General features: G+C 47.5%; 1 protein-coding gene across 1 annotated transcript; it reads left to right on the top strand.

The window, feature by feature from the left end:
- The first annotated feature begins 914 nt into the window (after nucleotides 1-914).
- Nucleotides 915-1,814, top strand: LOC109785913 (uncharacterized). The gene has a single exon (XM_020344497.4). It carries the CDS (start codon nucleotides 981-983, stop codon nucleotides 1,599-1,601), a length of 621 nt encoding a protein of 206 aa, XP_020200086.1. The 5' UTR covers nucleotides 915-980; the 3' UTR covers nucleotides 1,602-1,814.
- The last annotated feature ends 14,937 nt before the right edge of the window (nucleotides 1,815-16,751 follow it).

Raw genomic sequence — 16,751 nt, 5'->3', positions numbered from 1 at the left:
ACATGGAAATGAGCCCTTGGATCATCAATATCGAATTCAGAAACAAAATTTTCCAGGCCGGAATAACTTTCTCCAAGCATTTTGAACATGTAGAAATCAGATGAACTGGTATCTTCCATAGTCCCATGCAAGTATGCCAGACTTGCTGCCGCGACAAAAGACGAGTTTCTAGCCACTCCGTTTTCCACGCTGCAACTTGCCACATCGGTTATTTTCTGTCTACGTACTATTCCTTCAACTTTGTACTAAATCAGCCTCAATTATGGATCGTAAGCAGCACCTTATTTGACACTTTCTCTGTTACCCATGTCAGTAGGGAGATTAATATTCCGGCTCACCTTTGTGCAAGATTAGCCAGCACAATAGAGTGGACGGAGAGCTGGCTCGATGTGAGTCCTGAATTCCTCCATCCCTGCCTACGGACGGATTGTAACACTATGATTATCAGTTAATAAAGCTCCCTATTCTGATGCAAAAAAAAGCAGCACCTTATTTGACACTTTCTGCCTCCTTATGTACGGTTCCTTTTTCGCCAACTGAAACTCTGAAAGCAGCTCTCCTTCCCTCTGTGAAAATGTAGATAAATCACCCGCGGCATGGCACCCTTTACTCAGAACCATTTGGAGAATTGAACAGTCAGAATTTGTCGCTGCGGAATCGGTTCCTTAGTATTTGGAGCATATAATTGCACCAGACTCCAGTAGGCCGCCGCTCTCCAATTAAACATGGCCTGAATCTGCTACAGGTTAACGCAACTAATTCGTGGAGCTAGCTGGCTTTCTGCATCAAGAAGCCAAGCCCTAGAACGAGCAGGCATTGCCGTTCACGATCCCGCAAATGCCAAAAATGTGCCTTTTGCGGTTGGATCCCACTGTCGATTCATGCTACTTAAACCGCCATGGCGCCATGTAAGCAGCTTGCATCTCAACACCTAGTATCATCTCTGCTCGATCGATCCATAGATCCCATTCCCACCCAAGATGCAGCTGCTCCCGGCAGCCTGCCGTATCCTCTCCCTCGTCCTCGTACTGCTGCTCCTCTCAGCCACCGGCGCCGCACCAGTCGATGGCGACACGGCGTCCAGCAACGCGGCGGCATTGACGTCGGCGGCCGGCGGCAACTCCTCAGCGCTGACATCGGCGGTGGACGAGACCATAGAGACGTACCTCTGCCACATCTGCCTCGGCCGCGACCTGTTGAACAGGAGGGTCTGCCCCACCTACTGGCCCGACTGCCACGCCCTCTGCGACCCGCACCCGCCGCCCGCCGCCGGCGCGGTTCCCGCCGGCCCTCCTGCGTTGCCGGCCGTCCCCAACCGCGATGATCCGTGCTACGTCGTGAAGATATACAACAACGGCACCCACACCGTCGTCCAGTACCTGGACTGCAGGCTGACCCGCTGGTGCTCCCTCACGTGTGGCGGAGGCGACGACGTGAGAGCCTTGGGTGCTGCTGCGACCTCCCCCGCGCCGGCAACTCCGTCGTCCCTTCAGGGCATGCCGCCGCCGCGCGTCGCCGAAAGGCGGGTGTGCAACTCGCAGGTCACGGCTCGGGGTCGACCTGTCCCCGGTGGCGCGCGCGCACGCTCTCGGCTCGGATGAATGCGCATATCTGGGTGTGTTGTGATGCCACGATTGTTCTCCAAGCTTACATCTTCGACAGGCAAAATAATAGTAGTAGTACCACTTTAAAGATGTAGCATCAACATGGGAGGGAATAATAACGGAGCCGCCAGCCATGCTCTGTTCATCCGCGCCTCCCATGGCTTTATGTGTAACGAACGCTTTCGAATTTAAACGGGCCTCGTTTGCTAAGAGCCAACTGTTTCAATCACTCACGCTCGTACAGGGTGAATTTTCGCACGCATTGCCTGGTGGCCAGTCTGTGTCGCTGACTTGCCTGTTTAGTTTCTGGTTTCAGTTATTGGGGTCAAGAGGTGGTTGGTTGACCTTCGTATGTGAGTGTTCGTTTTTTGACGGTGCCACGGACGGCTTACCTCGGCTTGATCCATTTTCATTGTATTTAAGACAGAAGGCGATAAAATATAACGCGGCTACAATATAGCTTTCGACACACAAGAAGGAACAAGGAAAAACAGGGAGAGAACCAAACAAGCTATGAGAAGCATTCAACATCAAGAACTTACAACCCATCATCACTAGCTAGACCGAGAAGATAGCATGAACTAGCATTGTTGGATCATTCCAAAGAAGATTCGACATCAAGAACACATAAAAAGGAAATCGTCTGCTTTCCCTGCAATCACTCTGCACATTGAAGAGTTAGGAGAGTCGCAGCCACCGATGAAGGGCTTCCCGTGGCCTAGCCAAGTTGCGACAAAGGGAGTCACAGACCAAGCCGAAGGGTTGTGATCCACCATGACACCCTCTGCACCTCTTCTTTGCCCCCACAGGCCAACATCAGATATAGAGAGAACTAGAACGCTATGTGAGGCAACGAAATCTCAAGCATCGTCGAAGTGAACCAAACTTCGAGACCTCACCGCCGCCACGAGCACCCAAGAGAGAGGCCGACCAACATCACCAAGGTGATCAAAGCAATGACTGCTGCCCCAGATTACTTCCACCGTCGTCCGCCTCCCGATACCCCAATAAACCAACCGAGACAATCAACGAGCAATAGCAGATCCATCGCTCTTATAGAACTCCCAAGGGGGAAACGACATCGAGACTGTTGGGGAACGTAGTATTTCAAAAAAAATTCTACGATCACGCAAAATCTATCTAGGAGAAGCATAGCAACGAGCGGGGAGAGTGTGTCCACGTACCCTCATAGACTGAAAGCAGAAGCGTTTTATCAACGCGGTTGATGTAGTCGTACGTCTTCACGATCGGACCGATCCTAGCACCGAACGTACGGCACCTCCGTGTTCAGCACACGTTCAGCTCGATGACGTCCCTTGTACTCTTAATCCAGTTGAGGCCGAGGGAGAGTTTCGTCAGCACGACGGCGTGGCGACAGTGATGATGAAGTTACCGGCGCAGGGCTTCGCCTAAGCACTACGACGATATGACCGACGTGTGTAACTGTGGAGGGGGGCACCGCACACGGCTAAAAGATCAACTTGTGTGTTCTAGGGTGCCCCCTCCCCACGTATATAAAGGAGGGAGGGGGAGGCCGACCGGCCTTCCTAGGGCGCGCCAGGAGAGGAGAATCCTACTAGGACTCCAAGTCCTAGTAGGTGTCCACCTAAGGAAGAGGGGGAAGAAGGAAGGAAGAGGGGGAAGGGAAGGAGAGGGGGGCGCCGCCACCTTCCCCTAGTCCGATTCGGACCCAGGGGGGGGGGCGCGGCCAGCCCCTCCTGGCCCTTCCTCTCTTCCCACTAAGGCCCATAGAGGCCCATTAGTTCCCCCGGGGGGTTCCGATAACCCTCCGGCACTCCGATATTTATCCGGTAACCCCTGGAACTCATCTGGTGTCCGAATAACATCGTCCAATATATGAATCTTTATGTCTCGACCATTTCGAGACTCCTCGTCATGTCCGTGATCTCACTGGGACTCCGAACAAACTTCGGTCATCAAATCACATAACTCATAATACAAATCATCATCGAACGTTAAGCATGCGGACCCTATGGGTTCGAGAACTATGTAGACATGACCGAGACACATATCCGGTCAATAACCAATAGCGGAACCTGGATGCTCATATTGGCTCCTACATATTCTACGAAGATCTTTATCGGTCAAACCGCATAACAACAAACGTTGTTCCCTTTGTCATCAGTATGTTACTGAAGGAAATATGCCCTAGAGGCAATAATAAAGTTGTTATTTATATTTCCTTATATCATGATAAATGTTTATTATTCATGCTAGAATTGTATTAACCGGAAACTTAGTACATGTGTGAATACAAAGACAAACAGAGTGTCACTAGTATGCCTCTACTTGACTAGCTCGTTGAATCAAAGATGGTTAAGTTTCCTAGCCATAGACATGAGTTGTCATTTGATTAACGGGATCACTGAAGGAAATATGCCCTAGAGGCAATAATAAAGTTGTTATTTATATTTCCTTATATCATGATAAATGTTTATTATTCATGCTTGAATTTTATTAACCGGAAACTTAGTACATGTGTGAATACATAGACAAACAAAGTGTCACTACTATGCCTCTACTTGACTAGCTCGTTGAATCAAAGATGGTTAAGTTTCCTAGCAATAGACATGAGTTGTCATTTGATTGACGGGATCACATCATTAGAGAATGATGTGATTGACTTGACCCATTCCGTTAGCTTAGCATTCGATCGTTTAGTATATTGCTATTGCTTTCTTCATGACTTATACATGTTCCTATGACTATGAGATTATGCAACTCCCGAATACCGGAGGAACACTTTGTGTGCTACCAAACGTCACAACGTAACTGGGTGATTATAAAGGTGCTCTACAGGTGTCTCCGATGGTACTTGTTGAGTTGGCATAGACCGAGATTAGGATTTCTCACTCCGATTGTCGGAGAGGTATCTCTGGGCCCTCTCGGTAATGCACATCACTATAAGCCTTGCAAGCAATGTAGCTAATGAGTTAGTTGCGGGATGATGCATTACGGAACGAGTAAAGAGACTTGTCGGTAACGAGATTGAACTAGGTATTGAGATACCGACGATCGAATCTCGGGCAAGTAACATACCGATGACAAAGGGAACAACGTATGTTGTTGTGCGGTTTCACCGACAAAGATCTTCGTAGAATATGTGGGAGCCAATATGAGCATCCAGGTTCCGCTATTGGTTATTGACCAGAGATGAGTCTCAGTCATGTCTACATAGTTCTCGAACCCATAGGGTCCGCACACTTAACGTTCGGTGACGATCGGTATTATGAGTTTATGTGTTTTGATGTACCGAAGGTACTTCAGAGTCCCGTATGTGATCACGGACATGACGAGGAGTCTCGAAATGGTCGAGACTTAAAGATTGATATATTGGACGACTATATTTGGACACCGGAAGTGTTCCGGGTGATTTCGGAGAAAACCGAAGTGCCGGAGGGTTACCGGAACCCCCCGGGAGAACTAATGGGCCACATGGGCCTTAGTGGAGAGAGAGGGCCGGCCAGGGCAGGCCGCGCGCCCCCTCCCCCTCTGGTCCGAATTGGACTAGGGAAGGGGGGCGCCCCCTTTCCTTCTCCCTCTCCTCCTTCCTTTCCCCCTCCTAGTAGGAGTAGGAAAGGGGAGTCCTACTCCTACTAGGAGGAGGACTCCTCCTCTCCTGGCGCGCCACAAGGGCCGGCCGGCCTCCCCCCTTGCTCCTTTATATACGGGGGCAGGGGGCACCCTAGAACACACAAGTTGATTGTTCCAAGCCGTGTGCGGTGCCCCCCTCCACCATAATCCACCTCGTTCATATCGTAGCGGTGCTTAGGCAAAGCCCTGCGTCGGTAGCATCATCATCACCGTCATCACGCCGTCCTGCTGACAGAACTCTCCCGCGAAGCTCTGCTGGATCGTGAGTTCGTGGGACGTCACCGAGCTGAACGTGTGCTGAACTCGGAGGTGCCGTGCGTTCGGTACTTGGATCCGTCGGATCGTGAAGACGTACGACTACATCTACCGCGTTGTTATAACGCTTCCGCTTATGGTCTACGAGGGTACGTGGACAACACTCTCCCCTCTCGTTGCTATGCATCACCATGATCTTGCGTGTGCGTAGGATTTTTTTTGAAATTACTACGTTCCCCAACAGTGGCATCCGAGCCAGGTTTATGCGTAGATGTTATATGCACGAGTAGAACACAAGTGAGTTGTGGGCGATACAAGTCATACTGCTTACCAGCATGTCATACTTTGATTTGGCGGTATTGTTGGATGAAGCGGCCCAGACCGACATTACGCGTACGCTTACGCGAGACTGCTGGTTCTACTGACATGCTTCGCACACAGGTGGCTGGTGGGTGTCAGTTTCTCCAACTTTAGTTGAATCGAGTGTGGCTACGCCCGGTCCTTGTGAAGGTTAAAACAACACATACTTGACGAAATATCGTTGTGGTTTTGATGCGTAGGTAAGAACGGTTCTTGCTCAGCCCATAGCAGCCACGTAAAACTTGCAACAACAAAGTAGAGGACGTCTAACTTGTTTTTGCAGGGCATGCTGTGATGTGATATGGTCAAGACATGGTGCTAAATTTTATTGTATGAGATGATCATGTTTTGTAACAGAGTTATCGGCAACTGACAGGAGCCATATAGTTGGCGCTTTATTGTATGAAATGCAAACGCCATGTAATTGCTTTACTTTATCACTAAGCGGTAGCGATAGTCGTAGAAGCAATAGTTGGTGAGATGACAACGATGCTATGATGGAGATCAAGGTGTCGCGCCGGTGACGATGGTGATCATGACGGTGTTTTGGAGATGGAGATCAAAGGCACAAGATGATGATGGCCATATCATATCACTTATATTGATTGCATGTGATGTTTATCTTTTATGCATCTTATTTTGCTTAGATCGACGGTAGCATTATAAGATGATCTCTCACTATATTTCAAGGTATAAGTGTTCTCCCTGAGTATGCACCGTTGCGAAAGTTCGTCGTGCCGAGACACCACGTGATGATCGGGTGTGATAAGCTCTACGTTCACATACAACGGGTGCAAGCCAGTTTTGCACACGTAGAATACTCGGGTTAAACTTGACGAGCCTAGCATATGCAGATATGACGTCGGAACACTGGAGACCGAAAGGTCGAGCGTGAATCATATAGTAGATATGATTAACATAGTGATGTTCACCATTGAAAACTACTCCATCTCACGTGATGATCGGACATGGTTTAGTTGATTTGGATCACGTGATCACTTAGATGATTAGAGGGATATCTATCTAAGTGGGAGTTCTTAAGTAATTTGATTAATTGAACTTTAATTTATCATGAACTTAGTACCTGATAGTATTTTGCATGTCTATATTGTTGTAAATAGATGGCCTGTGCTGTTGTTCCGTTGAATTTTAATGCGTTCCTTGAGAAAGCAAAGTTGAAAGATGATGGTAGCAATTACACGGACTAGGTCCGTAACTTGAGGATTATCCTGATTGCTGCACAGAAGAATTACGTCCTGGAAGCACCGCTAGGTGTACCACCCGCACCAGCAACTGCGGACATTGTGAATGCCTGGCAGTCACGTGTTGATGACTACTCAATAGTTCAGTGTGCCATGCTTTACGGCTTAGAACCGGGACTTCAACGACGTTTTGAACGTCATGGAGCATATGAGATGTTCCAGGAGTTGAAGTTAATATTTCAAGCAAATGTCCGGATTGAGAGATATGAGGTCTCCAATAAGTTCTACAGCTGCAAAATGGAGGAGAATGGTTCTGTCAGTGAGCATATACTCAGAATGTCTGGGTACTACAATCACTTGATTCAACTGGGAGTTAATCTTCCGGATGATAGTGTCATTGACAGAATTCTTCAATCATTGCCACCAAGCTACAAGAGCTTCGTGATGAACTATAACATGCAAGGGATGGATAAGACAATTCCCGAGCTCTTCGCAATGCTAAAGGCTGCGGAGGTAGAAATCAAGAAGGAGCATCAAGTGTTGATGGTCAACAAGACCACCAGTTTCAAGAAAAAGGGTAAAGGGAAGAAGAAGGGGAACTTCAAAAAGAACGGCAAACAAGTTGCTGATCAGGAGAAGAAACCCAAGTCTGGACCTAAGCCTGAGACTGAGTGCTTCTACTGCAAAGGGACTGGTCACTGGAAGCGGAACTGCCCCAAGTATTTAGCGGATAAGAAGGATGGCAAGGTGAACAAAGGTATATGTGATATACATGTTATTGATGTGTACCTTACTAATGCTCGCAGTAGTGCCTGTGTATTTGATACTGGTTCTGTTGCTAATATTTGCAACTCGAAACAGGGACTACGGATTAAGCGAAGATTGGCTAAGGACGAGGTGACGATGCGCGTGGGAAATGCTTCCAAAGTCGATGTGATCGCGGTCGGCACGCTACCTCTACATCTACCTTCGGGATTAGTTTTAGACCTGAATAATTGTTATTTGGTGTCAGCGTTGAGCATGAACATTATATCTGGATCTTGTTTGATGCGAGACAGTTATTCATTTAAATCGGAGAATAATGGTTGTTCTATTTATATGAGTAATATCTTTTATGGTCATGCACCCTTGAAGAGTGGTCTATTCTTTTGGAATCTCGATAGTAGTGATACACATATTCATAGTATTGAAGCCAAAAGATGCAAAGTTGATAATGATAGTGCAACTTATTTATGGCACTGCCGTCTAGGTCATATTGGTGTAAAGCGCATGAAGAAACTCCACTCTAATGGACTTTTGGAATCACTTGGTACTTGCGAACCATGCCTCATGGGCAAGATGACTAAAACTACGTTCTCCGGAACTATGGAGCGAGCAACAGACTTGTTGGAGATCATACATACTGATGTATGTGGTCTATTGAATGTTGAGGCTCGTGGCGGGTATCGTTATTTTGTCACCTTCACAGATGATTTGAGCAGATATGGGTATATCTACTTAATGAAACATAAGTCTGAAACATTTGAAAAGTTCAAAGAATTTCAGAGTGAAGTGCAAAATCATCATAACAAGAAAATAAAGTTTCTACGATCTGATCATGGAGGAGAATATTTGAGTTACGAGTTTGGTCTTCATTTGAAACAATGCGGAATAGTTTCGCAACTCATGCCACCCGGAACACCACAGCGTAATGGTGTGTCCGAACGTCGTAATCGTACTTTACTAGAAATGGTGCGATCTATGATGTCTCTTACTGATTTACCGCTATCGTTTTGGGGTTATGCTTTAGAGACGGCTGCATTCACGTTAAATAGGGCACCATCTAAATCCGTTGAGACGACGCCTTATGAACTGTGGTTTGGCAAGAAACCAAAGTTGTCGTTTCTTAAAGTTTGGGGCTGCGATGCTTATGTGAAAAAGCTTCAACCTGATAAGCTCGAACCTAAATCGGAGAAATGTGTCTTCATAGGATACCCAAAGGAGACTGTTGGGTACACCTTCTATCAAAGATCCGAAGGCAAGACATTCATTGCTAAGAATGGATCCTTTCTAGAGAAGGAGTTTCTCTCGAAAGAAGTGAGTGGGAGGAAAGTAGAACTTGATGAGGTAATTGTACCTACTCCCTTATTGGAAAATAGTTCGTCACAGAAATCTGTTCCTGTGATTCCTACACCAATTAGTGAGGAAGCTAATGATGATGATCATGTCACTTCAGATCAAGTTACTACCGAACCTCGTAACTCAACCAGAGTAAGATCCGCACCAGAGTGGTACGGCAATCCTGTTCTAGAGGTCATGTTACTTGACCATGACGAACCTACGAACTATGAGGAAGCGATGATGAGCCTAGATTCCGCAAAATGGCTTGAGGCCATGAAATCTGAGATGGGATCCATGTATGAGAACAAAGTGTGGACTTTGGTTGACTTGCCCGATAATCGGCAAGCCATCGAGAATAAATGGATCTTCAAGAAGAAGACTGACGCTGACGGTAATGTTACTGTCTACAAAGCTCGACTTGTTGCGAAAGGTTTTCGACAAGTTCAAGGAGTTGACTACGATGAGACTTTCTCACCCGTAGAGATGCTTAAGTCCGTCCGAATCATGTTAGCAATTGTTGCATTTTATGATTATGAAATTTGGCAAATGGATGTAAAGACTGCATTCCTGAATGGATTTCTGAAAGAAGAGTTGTATATGATGCAACCTGAAGGTTTTATTGATCCAAAAGATGCTAACAAAGTGTGCAAGCTCCAGCGATCCATCTATGGACTGGTGTAAGCATCTCGGAGATGGAATAAACGTTTTGATAGTATGATCAAAGCATATGGTTTTATACAAACTTTTGGAGAAGCCTGTATTTACAAGAAAGTGAGTGGGAGCTCTGTAGCATTTCTAATATTATATGTGGATGACATATTGTTGATTGGAAATGATATAGAATCTCTGAATAGCATAAAAGGATACTTGAATAAGAGTTTTTTAATGTTTACGGTCCGTGCCAAGGGGAACAACGTGACAAGTTTACTCAATGGCTCTTTGACATTGATATCCCACCTTCTAAGGGCTGGCTCATCCTTGGTGATTTCAATTACATCAGATCACCTGACAATCGTAGCAAACCTGGTGGTAACGTGCATGATATGTTTGTTTTTAACGATTTCATCCGACAACAGATGCTCACAGAAATTCCTATCAAAGGAAGAAGTTATACATGGTCAAACATGCAACAAAACCCACTACTTGAACAACTTGACTGGGTTTTCACTTCTCTAAATTGGACTGCCTCCTTCCCCAATACGATTGTTAACCCGCTGGGTAGACCGGTTTCAGATCATATCCCTTGCTCGGTGGTTATTCAGACCACCATTCCTAAAAGCAAAATCTTTAGGTTCGAAACCTACTGGATCGCGCACCCTGGGTTCATGGACATCGTTGAGCAGGCTTGGAACAAACCTATTCGCCATGGAAAAACCTCGAATGCTGCATCCAGACTATGCCAAAAACTTAAGTCTGTTCGCCATGCGCTCTCTCAGTGGAGTAAAAAGATTTCCCGCCTCAAAGTCGCCATTGACAACACCAACAAAGCAATCCTTGAAATGGACTCTATTGCGGACCGCCGCAGTCTCACACTGCCTGAAATGAATTTCTTGGCCATTCTCAAGAAACACCTTCTTCGACTATTGCAATACCAGAAGGAATATTGGAAAAAACGATGCACTATCAGATGGATTCAGTTTGGCGATGAAAACTCGAAGTTTTTTCAGGCGGTGGCAACGGAAAGCTACAGGAGAAACTGTATTTCAACCCTAAAAACACCGGATGGCACGACAGTTGATGATCATGTGGGCAAGGAGTCAATTCTTTTTGAGGCCTTCAAAGATCGCCTTGGGAAATCTAACCCTCAACCCATGCGTTTCAACCTTTCCAAGCTATTTAGATCACAGGTGGACTTTGACAGCCTCACCACTCCTTTCACACATGCAGAAATAGATGATGTTGTCAAGGAAATGCCGGCGGATCGCGCCCCTGGGCCTGACGGTTTCAATGGAGCCTTTTTAAAAGCGTGCTGGCCGATCATCAAAACGGATTTTTACTAGCTATGTGAAGAATTTCACTCGGGCAAACTGAATTTGGAAAGCCTCAACTATGGATTCATCACTCTCATACCCAAGAAAAATGCCCCAAAGACAGTTAATGATTATCGCCCCATCACGCTCCTTAACTGCTGCCTCAAGATGGTCACCAAAATTCTTGCAAATAGGCTCCAGAAAATCATCCTTCAAATTGTCCATCGTAACCAATACGGCTTCCTACGTGGTAGATCGATACATGATTGCCTGGCCCGGGCTTTCGAATACATACACCAATGTCAGGCCTCCAAACGGGAAATTATCTTATTGAAGTTGGATTTTGCCAAGGCATTCGACACTATAGAACACCCGGCTATGCTGCAAATTATGAAGGAAATGGGATTTAATAAGAAATGGCTCCAATGGATAGAATGCATCTTTGCTTCTGGGAAATCCTCAGTCCTTCTCAACGGGACCCCGGGCCACCAATTTCTTTGCAGGTGTGGAGTCCGACAAGGTGATCCTTTGTCGCCCTTGATTTTTGTGTTGGCTGCTGACCTCCTTCAAATGGCCATAAATGATGCTCTGGCTAACAATCTCTTGCAACACCCGATCCCACCATCATTTGACGACAACTATCCGGTAATTCAATACGCGGACGACACCATTATTGTCATGCCGGCCTGCCAAGAACAGATCATCCACATGAAGCAAATTCTGACAAATTATGCTGCCTCGATCGGACTCAAACTCAACTTTCATAAGTCAACCATGATTCCGATCAACACACCTCACAACAAGTGCAAAACCCTCGCTGACCTTTTTGGTTGTTCCATTGCTAGCATGCCATTCACCTATCTAGGCCTGCCACTTGGCACGACCAAACCGACGGTCCTTGATATGGCCCCCATGGTTTGCAAAGCTGAACGCAGAATCACTGCAGCTATGTCATTAATGTCATATGCCGGCAAATTGGCCCTTGTGAACTCCCTCATCACGGCACTTGCTATCTATCCCATGGGGACCCTCATTAAACTCATGCCTACATATCGTGGGGTTACAACTGTACAAGTCAACTCTGGTGATACGGCCCTATTCTGGAAAGACATGTGGAATAACTCCATCTACACCACGTCCTTCCCTCGAGCGTTCTCCTTTGCTGCCAATGAAGATATTTCAGTTCAACAGTTTCTGGCAACCACGGATCTGGCTGCAACCTTTCGCCTACCGCTATCCATGCAAGCCCACAACGAGCTACGACAAATTCAGCGGGAGGTCTCTCATTTCAATCTGGACGGCTCAAAAGATCAGTGGATTTGTACTTGGGGAGCCCAAACATTCAAGACCTCTGCCTATTACACCTTTGTCTTCCGGGATGTACAGGCCCATGAGGGGTTCAAATGGCTTTGGAAGGCCAAATCCATCCCAAAAATCAAAGTGTTTGGCTGGTTTCTGCTCTCTGTCAGACTCAATACCCGTAACATGCTGAACAGACGACACTACAATATTGGCAACAATCTAGACTGTCTTCTTTGCAACCAACACGTTGAGGAGACGGTGGAACATCTGTTGTTTCGTTGCACCTTTAGTCGAACATGCTGGCACCTCTTGGGGATCCATTGGCCGCCGCAGGGCAATAGGTTGGATATGATTTCACACCTAAAAATGAGGCATGGGCGCAAGATGATCATGGATATCTTCCTAGTGGCTGCCTGGAGCCTCTGGAAGGAACGAAACAACAACTACTTTCGACATGTGACCCCCACAGTCACCTCCTGGAGGACACGCTTCAAAAAGGATTTCTCTGATATTAGCCATAGAATACCACAGCATAAGAAACATTTAGTGGCCACAGTTCTTGCTGCTTTCCTCTAGCCACCCCCACCCCATTGTAACCCCCCATGCAAACCCCCCCTTCCCCCTCTCATGTAAATACCATGTAACACCACCCTTTTATATATATATGCAGTAGGAAACTCTCCTACTGTCTAAATTTTCAAAAAAAATATTGGGCATTAAGATCTATAGAGATAGATCAAGACGCTTAATTGGACTTTCACAAAGCACATACCTTGATAAAGTTTTGAAGAAGTTCAAAATGGATCAAGCAAAGAAAGTGTTCTTGCCTGTTTTACAAGGTGTGAAGTTGAGTCAGACTCAATGCCCGACCACTGCAGAAGATAGAGAGAAAATGAAAGATGTTCCCTATGCTTCAGCCACAGGCTCTATCATGTATGCAATGCTGTGTACCAGACCTGATGTGTGCCTTGCTATTAGTTTAGCAGGGAGGTACCAAAGTAATCCAGGAGTGGATCACTGGACAGCGGTCAAGAACATCCTAAAATACCTGAAAAGGACTAAGGATATGTTTCTCATTTATGGAGGTGACAAAGAGCTCGTCATAGATGGTTACGTCGATGCAAGCTTTGACACTGATCCGGATGACCCTAAGTCACAAACCGGATACGTATTTATATTGAACGGTGGAGCTATCAGTTGGTGCAGTTCTAAGCAAAGCGTCGTGGCGGGATCTACGTGTGAAGCGAAGTACATAGCTGCTTCAGAAGCAGCAAATGAAGGAGTCTGGATGAAGGAGTTCATATTCGATCTAGGTGTCATACCTAGTGCATCGGGTCCAATGAAAATCTTTTGTGACAATACTGGTGCAATTGCCTTGGCAAAAGAATCCAGATTTCACAAGAGAACCAAGCACATCAAGAGACGCTTCAATTCCATCCACGACCAAGTTAAGGAGGGAGACATAGAGATTTGAGATTTGCAAGATACATACGGATCTAAATGTTGCAGACCCATTGACTAAGCCTCTCTCATGAGAAAAACATGATCAGCACCAAGACTCCATGGGTGTTAGAATCATTACTGTGTAATCTAGATTATTGACTCTAGTGCAAGTGGGAGACTGAAGGAAATATGCCCTAGAGGCAATAAGAAAGTTGTTATTTATATTTCCTTATATCATGATAAATGTTTATTATTCATGCTAGAATTGTATTAACTAGAAACTTAGTACATGTGTGAATACATAGACAAACAGAGTGTCACTAGTATGCCTCTACTTGACTAGCTCGTTGAATCGAAGATGGTTAAGTTTCCTAGCCATAGACATGAGTTGTCATTTGATTGATGGGATCACATCATTAGAGAATGATGATGTGATTGACTTGACCCATTCCGTTAGCTTAGCATTCGATCGTTTAGTATATTGCTATTGCTTTCTTCATGACTTATACATGTTCCTATGACTATGAGATTATGCAACTCCCAAATACCGGAGGAACACTTTGTGTGCTACCAAACGTCACAACGTAACTGGGTGATTATAAAGGTGCTCTACAGGTGTCTCCGATGATACTTGTTGAGTTGGCATAGATCGAGATTAGGATTTGTCACTCGATTGTCGGAGAGGTATCTCTGGGCCCTCTCGGTAATGCACATGACTATAAGCCTTGCAAGCAATGTAGCTAATGAGTTAGTTGTGGGATGATGCATTACGGAACGAGTAAAGAGACTTGTCGGTAACGAGATTGAACTAGGTATTGAGATACCGACGATCGAATCTTGGGCAAGTAACATACCGATGACAAAGGGAACAACGTATGTTGTTGTGCGGTTTGACCGATAAAGATCTTCGTAGAATATGTGGGAGCCAATATGAGCATCCAGGTTCCGCTATTGGTTATTGACCGGAGATGAGTCTCGATCATGTCTACATAGTTATCGAACCCGTAGGGTCCGCACGCTTAACGTTCGGTGACGATCAGTATTATGAGTTTATGTGTTTTGATGTACCGAAGGTAGTTCGGAGTCCCGGATGTGATCACAGACATGACGAGGAGTCTCGAAATGGTCGAGACATAAAGATTGATATATTGGACGACTATATTCGGACACCGGAAGTGTTCCGGGTGATTTCGGAGAAAACCGGAGTGCTGGAGGGTTACCGGAACCCCCACGGGAGAACTAATGGGCCACATGGGCCTTAGTGGAGAGAGAGAGAGGATCGGCCAGGGCAGGCCGCGCGCCCCTCCCCCTCTGGTCCGAATTGGACTAGGGAAGGGGGCGGCGCCCCCCTTTCCTTCTCCCTCTCCTCCTTCCTTTCCTCCTCCTAGTAGGAGTAGGAAAGGGGAGTCCTACTCCTACTAGGAGGAGGACTCCTCCTCTCCTGGCGTGCCACAAGGGCCGGCCGGCCTCCCCCTTGCTCCTTTATATACGGGGGCAGGGGGCACCCTAGAACACACAGGTTGATTGTTCCAAGCTGTGTGCGGTGCCCCCCTCCACCTCGGTCATATCGTAGCGGTGGTTAGGCAAAGCCCTGCGTCGGTAGCATCATCATCACCGTCATCACGCCATCGTGCTGACGGAACTCTCCCGCGAAGCTCTGTTGGATCGTGAGTTCGTGGGCGCCTGCGTGGGCAGGCACCTGCGTGGCAACATGAAGCTTCCAGGCCAACTCAGCAGGCGCCTGCGTGGCGGCATGCTGATCTTCGTGAAGACCCTACCATCGCGCCACCTCAGCTGCCTGCCTACCTACATGGTGTCGCATGCATCGCTGGCCAGGGCGCGTGTCGAAGCGAGGAGGAGCGGCAACGGACAGGACAGGCCTCACCCTCGTCCCCGATAAAGCTAGGGGACACCTCAGCGGCGCATTAAATGCGACTTGTCCTATAATACGAGTGATAAGCTCGCAATACTGTATGCCTTTCCACCTCCTGTGTGCCACTGTGGCAGCCCCTTTCGACTATAAAAGGAGGCCCATGGCATACTGGAGAAGGATTCGACTCTTTCGAACCACACGCTCACCACAGCTAGTTCGAGAGCTCAACAACTCTCTGAAATACACCCACCAAAGAAGGACTAGGGTTTTACGCATCCTCGCGGCCCGAACCTGGGTAAACGATCCTTGTGCTGACTACTGATCCTGCTCTTCTTGTAACCCTGTGCCCCGGCAACCGTAGTAGGGATTCTTGTGATCCCATAGGTGTTGTTCCACACCGACAACTTTGGCACACCAGGTAGGGGTTGCAATTGTGAGAATCTGGTCTAGTAGTTAGCCTAGCAGCTCTTCGTCGCCATGGATCCCAAGAAGAAGAAGGCCACGGTGATCGGCTCGGTCGGAGCCGAACGGCCCGTGCCGGTGCGGATGAGCAGTGGACCGGTCGCGGACAGGACCACGGTCCGCGAGCACCAGCATCGCCCTGGCAGTCAGAGCCTGGTGAGCGGCATCGTTCGCACGCCAGACGACCGGCCACACATCGCCAGATCCAAAGACGGAGCTGGCCCCCCCGCAGGCGGCGCGGGGCCCTCCAGGGGTGTCGTTGTGCCACCTCCGGGCGGCGCAGCGACCTCCAAGACGCCCACACCGGCAACCACTGCGCGCTCTTCCCATGGTGTGCGCGCCGAGCAGCGTCACCGCGCTAGTGACCCTGGGCACCGCCGTGGGAAGAGCCCTGTGCGTCATCCGCGGGATGAAGGGGTTCAGCATGCCCGCCGAAGTGCTGGCGAAAATGGCACGCAGCCGCTGGGTCGTAATGGAGCTCCTTCTAACGCAGTTAGAAGTCAAAGCGCGCCGCGATCCACGCAGCTGTCGCCGCCGCCCACGCCAGCAGAAGCTTTGGCGCGCG

The sequence above is a fragment of the Aegilops tauschii genome, chromosome 2, assembly GCF_002575655.3.
Source record: "Aegilops tauschii subsp. strangulata cultivar AL8/78 chromosome 2, Aet v6.0, whole genome shotgun sequence".
Lineage (NCBI taxonomy): Eukaryota > Viridiplantae > Streptophyta > Magnoliopsida > Poales > Poaceae > Aegilops > Aegilops tauschii.
This window is presented reverse-complemented; position numbering and strand designations above follow the sequence as displayed.

Excerpts from the sequence above, each read along its gene's own strand:
- LOC109785913 (XM_020344497.4), top strand. The coding sequence starts at position 981 with ATGCAGCTGCTCCCGGCAGCCTGCCGTATCCTCTCCCTCGTCCTCGTA.